Raw genomic sequence first — 16,648 nt, 5'->3', positions numbered from 1 at the left:
CTCAACATATAGCAAAAATTGGAATTATCTCTTGCATATTTTCAGACCACAATAATTTGAAACTAGAGCTCAATAACAGGAAGAAATTCGGAAGGAACTCAGACACTTGTAGTTAAAGAGAATCCTACTAAAAAAAGGAATGAGTCAGTCAGGAAATTAGAGAAGAATTAAAAAGATTCAGGGAAATTAACAAAAATGAAAGCACAGCTGTTCAAAATCTTTGGGATCCAGCAAAGGCCATCCTAAGAGGGAAATACATTGCAATAAAAGCCTCCCTGAAAAATTGGAAAAATCTGAAATACACAAGCTAACCTTGCAACTAAAGGAACTGGAGATAGAACAGCAAATAAAGCCTATCCAAGCAGAAGAAGAGATAATAAAGATTAGAGCAGAACTCAATGAAATAGAGACCATAAGAACTGTAAAACAGATCATCAAAAGCAGGAGCTGGTTCTTCAAGCATTAATAAGTTAGATTAATTCCTAGCCAGACTTACTGAAAGGATAAGAGAAGACTCTAATAAAATCATGATCAAAAGAGGAGAGATCATAACCAATACCAAGGAAATAGAAACTATTTAAAAAAATGTATTACGAGCAAGTCAATGCCAAGAAGTTAGGCAAACTGGGGAAACGGATGCATTCCTGGAAGCCTACGCATAACCAAAGTCGAACCAGGAAGAAATAGAAAACCTGAACATGCCAATCACCAGCGAGGAAATTGAATCAGTCATCAAATACCTCCCAAGAAACAAAAGTCCGGGGCCAGATGGCTTCCCAGGGAATTCTACCAAACATTTCAAGAAGAAATAATATCTATTCTACTAAAACTGTTTTGAAGGATAGAAATGGAGAGAATACTTCCAAAGTCATTCTATGAGGCCAGCATTATCTTGATCCCAAAACCAAAGACCCCACCAAAAAGGAGAATTACAGACTAATATCCCTGATGAACATGGATGCAAAAATTCTCACCAAGATACTAGCCAATAGGATCCAACAGTACATTAAGAAGACTATTCACCATGACCAAGTGGGATTTATTTCTAGGATACAAGGGCGGTTCAACATTCATAAGACAATCAAGGTGATAGACCATGTCAATAAAAGAAAAGCCAAGAACAGTAAGATTCTCTAGAAGCAGAGAAAGCATTTGAGAAAACAGAGCATCACTTCCTGATTAAAACTCTTCAAAGAGTAGGGATAGAGGGAGTATTTCTCAATACCATAAAGGCATGAAAAGCCCCCAGCGAATATCATTGTCAATGGGGAAAAACTAGATCCTTTCCCCTAAGATCAGGAACGAGAAAGTGATGTCCACACTCACACTGCTGCTCAAATAATACTAGAAGTCCTAGCCTCAGCAATCAGACAACAAAAGGAAATAAAAGGCATTCAAATTATCAAAGAAGTCAAACTCCTCCTCTTCACGGATGACATGGTTCTCTATGTAGAAAACCCAGAGGACTCCACCTCAAGATTGCTACAACTCATACAGCAGCAATTCAGCAATGTGGCAGGATACAAAATCAGCATGCAGAAATCAGTGGCATTTCTATACACTAACAATGAGACTGAAGGAAGAGAAAAGAAGGGATCTGTCCCCTTTACAATTACACCCAAAACCAGAAGATAGGAATAAACCTAACCAAAGAAGTAAAGGATCTATACTCTACAAACTACAGAAGACTTCTGAAAGAAATTGAGGAAGACATAAAGAGATGGAAAAACATTCCATGCTCTTAGAGCAGAAGAATAAATATTGTGAAAATGTCTATGCCTCCCAGAGCAATTTACACATTCAATGCATTCCTATATATAAATAAAAATTAAAAAAATAATAAAAAATTGCTGGCACAGGAGAAGTGCTTCTGAGGACACAGAACCTCTTAATTTCTTTGCAGAAACTCAAGAGGGAGAAGTAGAGATTCGGTCCTTGCTGAGACTTGGCTGTGGGCAGGGCTCTCCCTCTGTGTGATTCCAGGGCCCCCGAGTGCAGCAGATGTTTATGAAGCTCACTTTGGGTGAAGGTATTGATTGGATGTTTTATTTGATGGTTACATTATCCAGTGTATGATAAAATGCGTAGTCATTTGTTTCATTTAAAGACATATTTAACAAGTGTTATGTATAATAAGTGCTTTTAAAATTTCATTTATCTACTTAACAAATAATTTTATTTATTTATTTGAAAGTGAAAGAGAGAGAGAGCAAGCAGAAGCAGGACAATGGACAGAGGTAGAGGGAGAAGCAGGCTCCCGACTGAGAAGGGAAACCAATGTGGGGCTCCATAACATGGCTCTGAGATCATGTCCTGAGCTGAATGCAGAAGCTTAACTGATGAGCCACCCAGGGGCTCCATAGTGCTATTTTTAATAACTGATCTTATTTATTCATTTATTTATTTAGAAAGAGACACAGGAGTGTGGGCTGGGAAGGGGCATTCAGATTGGGTGAGAGATAATCTCAAGCAGATTCTCCACTGAGCTGGAGCCATCTCAGCTTGAATTTAGAATCCCCATACCATGTAATTAGCTGAAATGAAGGTCTGACACTTAACCAACTGAGACCCCCAGGTGCTCCTAATTACGTGTTATTTTTAAAGTATCAAGAAAAAAAGATCTTTCCAATACTGACTTTCTGTTCAAGCTAGAAGGAGAGATGGTATTTCTTTGTCCTAGACATTGAAACTCTTCATAGGTTAGATGAGAAAAGCCAAATAACAGAGAGAAAATTAATAGCCCCTTCAAAGGGAGAAGCTTCTAAAGCATGGACCCTACCCTTTCTTGCATGGGCCTTCAGGTTTCATTTCTGACAGTAGAAGACCCCTGGTGAAGAGTGAAAATGGTCATGAGAGGAGAGGAGTCTGTACAACTTGGATGCTTCTGTGTGGAGGTGGAGGGGGGCGGGGGTGTGGAGGTGGTGGGCATTCACGGAGCCTATGGGGAGCCAGGTTTGGGGCGGGGCAGAAGAAGTTTCCCTTTGGGGCTATGGATATCTCGGGTCCCACTGCAGGAACTCACGGTGGAGGACACTTAGCACCATCACTGTATTCAGCCTGTCTCCCTGCATGAGTTCACTTCCTCTTCACAGGAATCCTATGACGGTTCCCCCATTGGACACTTGAGGAGACTGACATACAGCCACATGCAGGATTTTGCTTAAGGTCATCCAGTAAGGCGGCAGAGCCTGGGCCTTTTGTTTCCCAGGTGTTTGTGTTGAGAGCTTTCAAAGAGGAAAGAGGAAAGAAAAGTATTGTGGACACTCATGTATTCACCAAGGTAGGCTCCACAATGATGACAACTTTACTATTAGTATGTGTTTACCTTCTGTCGGTAGTTTGCTGAACCATGTTCATGTTACCGCTCGGTGACCCTTTGTCCCTACACATTCACCTTGAGGAGATCTGACAATAATTCTTTCATATCCATTGATACCAATCCATATTCACTTTTCCTCTTTGACTCAAGTAGTCTTGTGTTGGTTTTTTTAAAGGAGATTTTTATTTATTTGTTCATTAGTTACACACACACACACACACACACAGAGAGAGAGGTAGAGACATAGGCAGAGGGAGAAGCAGGCTCTCTGCAGGGAACCTGATACAAGACCACATCCCAGGACTCAGGGATCACGACCTGAGCCAAAGGCACCACTGACCACCCAGGTGCCCCTGTCTCAGATAGTCGTATGGATGTGTCATAAGCACCCACTCCCATTTTGCACTGGACAATTGCTTTTTTACCCAGTGAATTTGATATTTATAGAGTCCAGAGGAGATATCTAACATTCATGGGGTTGTCCATGTCAAAGTAGAAAGTGGTAAAGTATGCTGGCAAGGAAATCCAGCCCAGTTCATGGGTTTATACATCACCCATGGTGGGGTTCAGCTATAACAGCAGATTTGAGTAGGTCCAACAGAGACCAACGGCCTGCAAAAAAGCAAATACTTATTATCTGACTCTTTCACTGATGTTTACCAAGGTTGAGTTTAACTGTCCTTTCTCTTGACAAAGTTCAGTGTTTGTTAGTGTTTCAGGCTGGTTTCATGAAACAATCTGCACAAATGCACATTGACTTAGAATTGTTTATTCGCATGTAATGTTCATTTATTTTTGTCATCAATTCCATTTTTTTCTTCTATATCACAGAAGAAATCACAGAAAAATCACAGAATTAGTGGGTAATTCAGTGTGGGTCCTCAGGAGGAATAGTGATTCCCTCAACCCTCTTTTATTTTTTTATAAGAATACTGCTGACAGGATAGCAGTCTTTTTGGTCAGTCATGAGGAGATTATAGTAAGGAACCATGAAGGGAACTGAAAGGGGAGTCCCCATTGTTCAACCTTCTTTTCCATAACGAACTCGCCATGAGGCCCCTCAGCATCTGAGGGCAAAAGGGCTAAGTAGACAGGGGTCTCTGCTCCTTCTTCTGGGCTTTTGATGCCATCTGCTCCACCCATGTCTGTTCTCACCCACCCAGGGCAGCAGGCATTCAGGAGGATCTTGTCATCTCTCCTCTGCTCACTCAGTTTCCTGGCATGGATTCTGGACAGAACGGTGACACCCATTTTTGACACTCCATAGGCTGCTATTTTGATATCAGGCCAGCCCTCCTTCTCGTGCACTCCATTCTTTACGTCTTCCACAAACTTGTTCATGAGAATCCCCAGCTCCTCCTCTGTGATGGCCTCACTTGTAAACTTCTGTTGCAGTTCCGGGCTGCACTGTTTAAGTGCTAGAAAGCTCACTATGCTAGACACATTCACCACTCTGCCTAAAATACAACACAAAGAGTCACAAAGAATGGCATGCATGAGAATGGTGAATACCAATATTGCTAGAATTTTGTCCATTTGGGAGACAATTTCTCGTTTGCTCTGAGGGTTAATGAAGACTGCCTCTGCGACTCAAGGACATGCTGCAGTCTTGAAGCTTGTTTTACCCATAATGTCTCAGATGATGTGACAGAAATGATCTAAAGGGACTGAGTAGTGCCCAGATGTTCCACAAAGAAGAGAGAGTGCCCTATAGAGGAACATGGCAAGTACAGTGTAAGAAGGCACTCCCTGCCGTCACGGGTAGAGAGCCAGTTTTCCTCATAGGTCCCCTCTGGGACTGCCTGGAGACCTTCTTATAGTCACCTGAGCAGTGCTCTATGAACAAGTGTTTAGTAGCTCACAATCAGCTTCTGAGTTTAAAGATGGCCTTTTGAAGGTGAACAGACTACGTTGGGATAAGTTGCTTTTCACTGTGCTGTGGCCAGCTAAAAGCAACTCACCTCAGTGAGCTGAGTTGCATGATGTTTTCTCTAGGTTTGGGATATCATCCTCTCAGGAGCAGTGACAAAATGCCTGGCCGTATGGTCATGGAAAGGGGCAGTGGAAAAGTGACATGTTGTAAAGAGATGCTCTAAAAAGAAATGAAGTCCATGCTACACCATGGATGAACCTTGATAACATCATTGAAATAAAGAAGCCAGTCACAAGAGACTACTCATTATAAGGCTCTCCATATATGGGATGTCCAGGGGAAAAAGAAAGTAGGGACAGAAAGTAGATTGGTGTTTGTTTGGGGGCAGGGGGGCATGGGGAAACAGAGGGCTCATAGATAAGGGTCCAGAAACTGTTGGGGTGATGACAATGTGCTAATCTTGACTCAGTGATGGTTCCACATACTGCCCAATTGCTAAAATCTACTGAGTTGGATTCCTGAAATGGGTGAAGTGTATGATAGGTGAATCTCAAGAAAGCTGTTAGAAGTGTAAAGCACTGACACATTTCTCACTAACTCTTTTCTGAACATGTAGTTAGTATTTAAACAATGAACTTAATAGACATCTATAAGTAATTAATTTCATATTTTTACATTTATTTATTTAAAATTTATTTATTTAGGGAGAGTGAGAGTGCATGAGCTGGTGTTAGCAAGTGGGAGAAGGGCAGAGGGAGAGGAATAGAGAGAATCCCAAATAGACTCCCCACAGAATGCAGAGCCTAAGTCAGGGCTCCGTCACATAAGCCTGAGATCATGACCTGAGTCAGGTGATACCAAGGGTCAGCAACTTCAAGATGGAGCCACTAGGCACCTATATTTTTATGTTTCAATTGGTCTTTTTAGTATTATCGAAAGGTCATGACATCATACCTACGGTCAAGGATTCAATAAAATTAGGAAACTTTCTCTTTTTAATGTATATATTCATGAATGAAATTTATGGTCACTTAACTCGAAGCTTTCTCCCAATAGGAGTGGCAGTGTCAAAAAAGTTCAGTGAGGACATGATGCATGGATGGCACTCTGACTCTCATGATGCAGTGTTTAGAGAGAATGAAAATGAGCTGTAGAAACTATATTCTTCATGTATCAGTCTTCTAAGACAAACGCCTTTTAGAGAGGGGTCTTTTACTCCGGTACTTTATTTCATCAGGAACATGTTAAGTGTAACATTAATGGGACCTGTTTGTCAAATGTTTTCGTGACTACTGCTGAAAAGCAGAGAATACTTATGGAAGAAACCAAAGAAGACAGAAGAAATGGGAAAACTTTCATGCTCAGGTTTGGAAGAACAAATATTGTTAAAATGTCTGCACTACCCAAGGAATCGACATATTCAATGATTTCCCTATCAAAATAATACCAGCTTTTTCATAGAGCTAGAAGAAACAATCCTAAAATTTCCATGGAACCAGAAAAGATCACGAATAGCCAAAGTAATGCTGAAAAAAGGAAATCAAAGCAGGAGGCATCAGCATTCTGGACTTCAAACTACATTGTAAAGCTGTAGTCATCGAGCAGTATGGCACAGGCACAAAACTGGACACACAGATCAATGGAACAGAATAGAGGACCCAGAAATGGACCCACGAGTTTCTATCAACTAATCTTCAACAAAGCAGAAAAGATAATCCAATGGAAATAAGGGAGTTTTTCAACAAATGGTGTTGGGAAACCTGGACAGCCACATACAGAAGAATGAAACTGGATCACCTTTTTATAACATACACAAAAATAAAGTAAAAAAGGATGAAAGACGTACATTTGAGACACGCAATCGTCCAATACTAGAGGAGAAAGATGGCAGCAACCTTTCTGACCTGGGCCATAGCAACTTCTTACTAGATATATTTCCTGAGGCAAGGGAAACAAAAGAAAACATGAACTTTGGAAACTCATCAAGATAAAACTTCCCCATATCAAAGGAAACAAGCAAAAAACTAAATGCAAGACGGGGCAGGGAAAGATATTTGCAAATGACATATCTGGTAACGGTTAGTATCTAAAATCTGGAGAGACCCTATTAAACTCCACACCCCAAAAATACATATGTTTATATGAATAGGCAGAGATGTGAAAAGATGACTTTCCAAAGAAGATATCCAGATGGCTAATAGATACACGAAAAGATGTTCAACGTCACTCATCATCAGTGAAATAAAAATGAAAACCACAATGGGATACCACCACATATCTGTATGGAATTCTAAAATTAACCACTCATAAGACCACAGATGTTGTCATTGATGGGGAGGGGCGTGACCTCTTTTGCACTGCTGCTGGGAATGCAAACTGGTGCAGACACTCTAGGAAACTGTATGGAGGTTCATTAAAATGTTAACAATAGAGCCACCTTATGAACCAGCAATAGCACTACTGGGTATTTATCCAAACGATACAGGCATAGTGATTCAAAGGGGCACATGTATCCCCCAATGCTTAGAGTAGCACTATTAACAATAGCAAAATTACTGACACAGCCCAAGTGTCAATCAATTGATGAATGGATAAAGAGAATGGGACATATATGCATATATAATGGAATGTTGCTCAGTTATCAAAAGGAAGGGAAACCTGCCATTTGCAACAACATGGATGGAGCTAGAGTGTATTATGCTAAACCAAAGGAGTCAGCCAGAGAAATACAAATATCGTATGATTTCACTATGTGGAATTTAAGACACATATGAACATAGGGGAAGGAAAGGAAAAATAAAATAAGATGAAAAAAGAGAGGGAGGCAGAGCATAAGAGACCGTTAATTGTAGAAACAAACTGAGGGTTGCTGGAGGGCAGGACGGTAGAAGGTGGGCTCAATGAGGGATGGGCATTAAGGAGGGCAATTGTTGGGAAGAGCCCTGATTGTTATATGTAACTGATGAAACATGGAATCCTATTCCTGAAACGAATTCTACACTAACGTGAAATAAATTTTTAAAAAGTTTAGTGAGTACTTCTCAAATATATATTACTTACAACTAGTTCAAGTTCCTTCAAGGGGCATCTGGGTGGCTTAGTAGGTGTAGCTTCTGCCTTCAGCACAGGTCATGATCCTGGGCTTCTGGGCTCAAGCTCTGCATGGGGCTCGCTGCTCAGCAGGGAGTCTACTCCTCTCTCCCCCTATGCCATTCCCCCTGCTCCTGCTCCTGTTCTCACTCATGCTTTCAATCTTTCTTTCTCTCTCTCTCTCTCTCTCACTTTGTCTCTCAAGTAGATAAAATCCTAAAAAAAAATTTATTTTAAAAATATTCCCTGCCTTTTTCACAATTGAAATAATACATATTCGTGATTCAAAAGTGCAAAAACACAGGAGTGTGTGCAATTAAGGGGAGGACAAAGGGAAGACAAGGCCCGAGGAAGCCACACGGGGTAACTGGTGTACCAGAAAGGCAGCCATCTTTACTCACAGGGGCTCAGGACCATTTTCTTACATACCTGTAGCATTGACAGCAGAAGGAGAAACTCTACTAAATTTCCGTAGGCTGTTTGTAATGAAGTGATGACATCTTTTCTATTCTGTGTTGTCTGTCTCAGGGGGTGTAGGTTTAGCTGTGACAATACTGACCTGTGTAATGAAGGAAGTCTGACGGGCAGTAGAATGGTTTTGTAGGTAAACTGCTAGATATGGGTGCCTCTGCTAGTCCCTGTTCCCCAGGCCTGTCCACCCACTGAGCACATCCCCAAGGGAGCAGGGTGGCCACCTGGGGGCTCCTCGTAGGAACTGAGTGAGACTGTAGATCCTTGTGGTCTGACAGCTCAGGACAGGAAACACAGGTGCAGGAACTTGTGGAGCTTCCATAGCAAGGACGTTGATGTAAACGTTTTTGTCTTCAAGTGTATCCATGGATTTTGAGGGTCATTTTAGAGACTCTGAACTGGAATACACATGGCAGGCATATGGGCTAGGAAGTGTATGGGCCATCGGAATGTCCTTGTGCAAAGGGTGTGTGATTGCATTTGAGTGTGTGAGATGTGGATGAGTGTGTGAGAGACAGGGACTGTATGTGAATGTGAGTGTGACTGCATGAGTGTGTGACACTGTGTGTGACATAGTGTGTAAAACGGTATGTTTCTATAGGTGTGTAAGAAAATGGTCCTGAGCCCCTGTGAGTAAAGATGGCTGCCTTTCTGGTACACCAGTTACCCCGTGTGGCTTCCTTGGGCCTTGTCTTCCCTTTGTCCTGCCCTTTATTGCACACACTTCTGTTTTGCAGTTTTAAATCATGAATATGTATTATTTCAATTGTGAAAAAGGCAGGTAATATTTTTAAAAATAATTTTTTTGAGGATTTTATCTATTGGAGCGAGAGTTAAAAAGAGAGATAGAAAGAAAGAAGCAAGCATGGGTGAGAACAGGAACAGGAGCAGGGGGAAGGGCATAGAGAGAGAGGAGTAGACTCCCTGCTGAGCAGTGAGCCCCATGCAGGGATTAATCCCAGAAGCCAAGGATCATGACCTGAGCTGAAGGCAGAAGCTTCACTTACTGAGCCACCCAGACGCCCCTGAAGAATATTTAACTGGTTGTAAGTAATATATATTTGAGAAGTACTCACTAAACTTTTTAAAAACTTATTTCACGTTAGCGTAGAATTGGTTTCAGGAATAGGATTCAGTGTTTCAGAGTCACTGTGAAAAGCAGCCCCTCAGGTAAGAAAGGACTCTTGCACTGGTGGGGCTGGGGCAGTTCATCCAGACCATTACTCTGCAAGTGGCAAGGGATGTATTTTTAGGAAATCTCTGTCTCCAAAACTCAGTGTTCTTAAGCAGAGCCATAGTGAGATGGATATTTTAGACTTCCTCTGCTCCGGGGTCACCACTTCAAGTGCATTCCTTGATTCTCAAGCCTATTCAACGGGCACTAAGTCCACAGCCATTTCTCATGACTTTTTATGGTTTAACATTCATCCCTTTTCCTTGAAGGCTCACCTTTTCTCATATCAAGGTTAGCAGTATTAAGTGTCTGGAGTGATAAGGGATTTTTTTCACAACACTTCAGGGTTTTAAATGTGCCCTTTTCAGTGGTTTTCAGTGGTTTTCCATGAGGTGCCTGAGGCCCGGCAGTGAGGAAGACCTTGGTCCCAATCAGCAGAGTCCTTTGATTTTCTGTTTGTCTTGCCTTTTTGGATAAGGCTTCATTTGGAGAGGTGCTCCAGTGGCAAATACTTGAGGTCTTGAGTAGTGCGAAGCACGATTAGTTTAGATGCCACATGACCTCAGTCTGCAACCAGCTGTGCTTGTGATCTTGAGAGTCATTATTCTTCCATTTCTGAATGGGGATAATATATAAATATTCCATCTAGCCACCTATCCTTTTGAGGACAACAGTATGTCAGTGTGTGTGTGTGTGTGTGTGTGTGTGTGTGTGAGAGAGAGAGAGAGAGTAAGAGAGAGACAGAGAGAGACAGAGGGAGTTACCTTTTATGCTGAACCTTCTTAAATGAAGATTTTGGACCCCTTCTATAACATTTCCTTGGTAAGTGTAGCCTTAAAAGTCTGCATTTTCTGCTAATACCCTAGCTAATATCTGATGAACAAGAGTTTTCAAATTTCAAACTTTTGCTCAAATCCTTCAACTTGGATATGCCTTATTTTTTTTAAAAAATAAGTACATATCGATTTAGAGAGAAAAAAGAATAATAGACGTTTAACACTTTAAAGAGAGGATCATTCAAATAAAGGAATATGAATTCAAGGGAATGGGAGGGAAAAGCAATGGATGTGGGAAAGGATGTTCATGGCCTAGATATGAATTGCCTGGTTAAGGTTGGTGGTGGCCACCTGGTTGGGTAGATTCTTATCTTTTTTTGTGTGTGTGGCTAAATTATTTCTGTAAAACTCTTTTTGAAGAAGGCATTGCAAGTATGAAAACTCAGCATCTATTCCTCAATGTATTTCTTTTAAAGATTTTGTTTATGAGAGAGAGAGAGAGAGATACAGGCAGAGGGAGAAGCAGGCTCCATGCAGGGAGCCCAACATGGGACTGGATCCCGGGGTTCCAGGATCACAGCCTGGGCTGAAGGCGTTGCTAAACCACTGAGCCACGCGGACTGCCCGCCTCAATATCTTTAATGTCACAATTCTCTTTTGTTCTTTCACGCCAACAAAACAGAGCCAATAGAGCAGAAACGGGCCCTTGGACTTTGTTCTTTAACCACAGAGATCTGGTGCAGTCATTCAAGACTGTTCTTTGTATCCTAGTTTCGCAGCATGGGAGAGGAGGGACAATATTTGCTTTTGGTTATCCTAGCTAGGATTTCTCTCAAATAGGATCTCCAAAGAGGGTAAAGTCTTGGTCACAGGAAACACTGTGGCTGCCATCCCCCCACCTAAGGGAAGATCTCTCCTCTTGCAATAGGCAAGAAAACCCTACTTTCACAAGGAGAATAGAGCTTGCCTGTCCATGTCCATGCAGTCTAGTTTCCCCGAGGCAAGATCAGTAGAGTTTGATTAGAACCTGCCTTAGCAAATCCAGGAGAGCGCTCACTCCTCATTCTGGTCCAAGGCCAACAAGGCAGCAATAGCCAACCCTGTTGAGGTAAGTGAGATCCAAACTCAGGCAGAAGTCATTTTGCCTTCTAAGGGGAGCACCTGTACGATGTGTGTGGGGGGGCACAAGTAAATTCATCCCACCTTCAAGGTCTGTGGTGAGTAAAGGAGACAGGTGACATCTGAGAGCTGCCCTGCCACATGCCAGTGAAGGGAGTGTTGCAAAAAGTACGAGAACTTTCCAGGACAGAAGAGGAATTGGGGGCAGAACGGGGAGTGAAAGAGTACCTGCATGTACTCTTTCAAGGGAGATATCCTAATCATTCTAAAAGTATCAGCTTATCTTAATTAGTGTAGTACATGGGTGGTGGCTCCCCCATCACATTCACATGGGGTAAGGATTACAGTAGTTTACAACCAAGGAATGACGGCAGTCTGTCTTGTGCAGAGCATTGCAGAAAGTGAAGGGGAATCCATGGGCCTGGTCTTTGGCAGGTCTGATGACAGAGATCCCTACAAATGATGCTCAGAGCTCCTGAAGGAATTTTGGGAGACAGTGAACCCCCAGAAGGTACAGAGAATGACCTCAGAGTAAAGGACTCAGAAGTAGGGTCTCTTAGGAAAGTTGGAATGATCCAGAAATGATAGCTGAGTATCCGTTGTAGAGCTGGGATGGAGGAGAGGCCTGCAGAAAAATGCAGAGGACAAAACCCATAGGACCACTCTTAAGACCTGGTCCCTGATGATCGGGAGCTGGGCACAGTGACCACATTATTCATGATTGGTGGATTGTGGGCTATGTGAGCAGGATGTTTTTGAAAATGATAAGTGCTGTGATAATGTAGATGTTTAAATGAGAGAGAGTTGAGGGCTGGAGGGGCTGGATTTGGGTGTGGAAGCATGTGCGTGGGGAGCTCTGGGAACGTTCTAGGCAGGTGACAGATGTTGGCGGGGGGCAGAGACATTTGGATAGCAGAGTCCATTGGTCTGAATAAAATCTGTCAGAGAGAGGGAGAGGGAGAAGAAAGGGTCCAGAGAGGAATCCCAGGGAAGTGCATTGTGAGGGGCATGGAGGAAGCAAAGGGCTTCTCTGAGGAGAGTTTTGAATGAAGACTTGAAGGATAGGACAGTCAGTGCCTCTAGTGGAAGAGTAGAGGGATAGAGGGCACTGCTGACTGCAGGGCAAGTGTGTCAGAGTCCTGAGGCAGAGGGACACCTCTCCCGGGCAAGGAGGCCAGGCCCTGGCTGAGCAGGGCCAGGGTCTTCTGGATGAGGCCAGAGTTCAGGGGCCGGATCATGCCAGAAACAGCACAGCTTGGGCCCCTCATCAGGCTCACCTTGGGGTTTCACTAGAGGCAGCAGTTCTGTGCATATATCTCGGGTGCCAAAGAAGTTTGTCTTCAGGGTCACTTCTGCTTGAATATGTGGGGGTGTGGGATCATGAGCTATTAGGGGAGAAGCAGAGAAGATTAATAAATAGTAGCCATCTGAGAGGATTCCAGGATATGACAAATACATTCTTTTAGTTTTCATGTTCATTCTATTGAAATCCAGCAACGTCTGGATTCGTGGACTGTATGGTCTCAAGGTGGTTTATCGGTTGTGCTGATGCCGCGTAGCTGTGTAAGCTGGCATCATTTGGGGAGGCTAGGGAAGTGGGCACAATGGGATTTCTGTTTACCTCTGTTTGCAATTTGTTGTTTCTTACAAAATAGGTTAAGTATTCACCAAATGGCTCAGATCCCAACTGAGAGAAAAACAAAAAACTAGGTCAGGTCCCTGAGATTTTTCCATGGCAATACCAAGGCACTGTGGCTATAAGACCCTCCAGAGGCTTCTGTCTCTCTGTGCCTGCAGTCTGACCTCCTTCCCCAGGGAAGCCCTTCCAGACCCCATAGTGATGGGGGTCAGGCATCATCCCCAACCCACTCTGTGTGGTTCCCTAACGGAGATCCCCTGCTCTAAGTGTTCCCGTGTTCTTACGTGTGAAGACGATGCCTGCATTGTTGACCAGCACGTCCAGGCCCCCATACTCCTCCCACAGGAAGTCACGCAGGGTGCGGATGCTCTGCAGGTTGTCAATGTCCAGCAGGTGGAAGCGTGGGCTCAGGCCCTCAGCCTTGAGATGCTGCACAGCTGCCCGGCCCCGCGCCTCATCCCTCGCTGTGAGTATCACGTCCCCAGGGAAATTCCGGCACAGGTCCCTCGTGATGGCGAAGCCAAGGCCCTTGTTAGCTCCAGTCACTACCGCTACACGGAGGGCCGATGACATGGTTGCGTGGAGTGCAAGCACCAGCCTGTGTGGTGAATGGGTGATGCTGTGGGCCACAGGGAGGGCTGGTGTTGCAGAGCCCTGGCCACAGTCAGAGATGCCAGGAGAAACGAGTCTGTTATCAAGCAGTGTGGCTACTAGAGCCAAAGGCCCCGCCTCAGTCCCTCCATCAAAGGAGGGGCCAAATGTTCCGGAAAATTTCCTAATGACTTGTACGAGGTGTGTCCCCTGTGGGGCTACACCCTGAACACAAACAGGACTCTGCCCTCTTAGGGTCACTTTTGTGAACCCAGATACGGTTCAGGCTGGACTGACAAGTTCCTCAAAAGAGAGGTGGTTGGTGATACAGTCTAGGGAGCTAGAGAATCATGGTAGTTGAACTAAAATATTTTGGGAAAACCTCAACAGAAACAAAGTAGTGAGACTGTGCTGGGAAGGAGTCCTTCCTCTACGAAATGAGAATGGTTGGGCTCTTCCAAGATGCAGTGAGATTGCTGGCACAGGGATTTAGAGGCATGATAGTGGAAGGGTAGGGGTTCCTGTTTCATCTGGTCCCCCAAACTTACCTACATAACTTTCAAACCACCCTGAACAGCTATGAATTCAGTCCGAGATATAAAGAGAGAACAGCTGCAATGCAGGGACAAAAGCGATTGCTTCTGACAAGGTAGGAGGGGGGACAAGAGGATCAGAGGGGATATATAGGATGATAAGAGGCGGAGGAGCGAGTCCTGGAAAACTGCTTCAGGAAAGCGGGTCAGCGGACTACTGGGAACTTTATTTTTTTTTATTTTTTATTTTTTTAATAAATTAATTTTTAATTGGTGTTCAATTTACCAACATACAGAATAACACCCAGTGCTCATCCCGTCAAGTGTCCCCCTCAGTGCCCGTCACCCACTCACCCCCACCCCCCGCCCTCCTCCCCTTCCACCACCCCTAGTTCGTTTCTCAGAGTTAGGAGTCTTCATGTTCTGTCTCCCTTTCTGGTATTTCACACACATTTCTTCTCCCTTCCCTTATATTCCCTTTCACTATTATTCATATTCCCCAAATGAATGAGAACATACACTGTTTGTCCTTCTCCGACTGACTTACTTCACTCAGCATAATCCCCTCCAGTTCCATCCACGTTGAAGCAAATGGTGGGTATTTGTCGTTTCTAATGGCCGAGGAATATTCCATTGTATACATAGACCACATCTTCTCTATCCATCATCTTTCGATGGACACCGAGGCTCCTTCCACAGTTTGGCTATTGTGGACATTGCTGCTATAAACATTGGGGTGCAGGTGTCCCGGTGTTTCACTGCATCTGTATCTTTGGGGAAAATCCCCAGCAGTGCAATTGCTGGGTCGTAGGGCAGGTCTATTTTTCACTCTTTGAGGAACCTCCACACAGTTTTCCAGAGTGGCTGCACCAGTTCACATTCCCACCAACAGTGCAGGAGGGTTCCCTTTTCTCCGCATCCTCTCCAACATTTGTGGTTTCCTGCCTTGTTAATTTTCCCCATTCTCACTGGTGTGAGGTGGTGTCTCATTGTGGTTTTGATTTGTATTTCCCTGATGGCCAGTGATGCAGAGCATTTTCTCATGTGCGTGTTGGCCATGTCTATGTCTTCCTCTGTGAGATTTCTCTTCATGTCTTTTGCCCGTTTCATGATTGGATTGTTTGTTTCTTTGCTGTTGAGTTTAATAAGTTCTTTATAGATCTTGGAAACTAGCCCTTTATCTGATATGTCATTTGCAAATATCTTCTCCCATTCTGTAGGTTGTCTTTGAGTTTTGTGGACTGTATCCTTTGCTGTGCAAAAGCTTCTTATCTTGATGAAGTCCCAATAGTTCATTTTTGCTTTTGTTTCTTTTGCTTTCGTGGATGTATCTTGCAAGAAGTTACTGTGGCCAAGTTCAAAAAGGGTGTTGCCTGTGTTCTCCTCTAGGATTTTGATGGAATCTTGTCTCACATTTAGATCTTTCATCCATTTTGAGTTTATCTTTGTGTCTGGTGCAAGAGAGTGGTCTAGTTTCATTCTTCTGCACGTGGATGTCCAATTTTCCCAGCACCATTTATTGAAGAGACTGTCTTTCTTCCAGTGGATCGTCTTTCCTCCTTTATCGAATATTAGTTGACCATAAAGTTCAGGGTCCACTTCTGGGTTCTCTATTCTGTTCCATTGATCTATGTGTCTGTTTTTGTGCCAGTACCACACTGTCTTGATGACCACAGCTTTGTAGTACAACCTGAAATCGGGCATTGTGATGCCCCCAGCTCTGGTTTTCTTTTTTAAAATTCCCCTGGCTATTCGGGGTCTTTTCTGATTCCACACAAATCTTAAAATAATTTGTTCTCACTCTCTGAAGAAAGTCCATGGTATTTTGATAGGGATTGCATTAAACGTGTAAATTGCCCTGGGTAACATTGACATTTTCACAATATTAATTCTGCCAATCCATGAGCATGGAATATTTTTCCATCTCCTTGTGTCTTCCTCAATTTCTTTCAGAAGTGTTCTATAGTTTTTAGGGTATAGATCCTTTACCTCTTTGGTTAGGTTTAATCCTAGGTATCTTATGCTTTTGGGTGCAATTGTAAATGGGATTGACTCCTTAATTT

At 43.3% G+C, this 16,648-nt stretch overlaps 1 protein-coding gene across 1 annotated transcript; it reads right to left on the bottom strand.

The window, feature by feature from the left end:
- Positions 1-4,069: 4,069 nt before the first annotated feature.
- On the bottom strand, positions 4,070-14,104 carry LOC129502221 (carbonyl reductase [NADPH] 1-like). Its single transcript, XM_055313752.1, has 3 exons — positions 13,746-14,104; positions 13,100-13,207; positions 4,070-4,776 (listed from the first exon to the last, which is right to left on the bottom strand). The coding sequence occupies exons 1-3, from the start codon at positions 14,032-14,034 to the stop codon at positions 4,283-4,285; spliced, it is 891 nt and encodes a 296-aa protein (XP_055169727.1). The 5' UTR covers positions 14,035-14,104; the 3' UTR covers positions 4,070-4,282.
- Positions 14,105-16,648: the final 2,544 nt, after the last annotated feature.

Source organism: Nyctereutes procyonoides, unplaced genomic scaffold (genome assembly GCF_905146905.1).
Source record: "Nyctereutes procyonoides isolate TBG_1078 unplaced genomic scaffold, NYPRO_anot_genome, whole genome shotgun sequence".
NCBI classification, from domain to species: Eukaryota; Metazoa; Chordata; class Mammalia; order Carnivora; family Canidae; genus Nyctereutes; species Nyctereutes procyonoides.
Note: the sequence above shows the minus strand (reverse complement) of the source record. Positions and strands in the feature narration are given on the sequence as shown.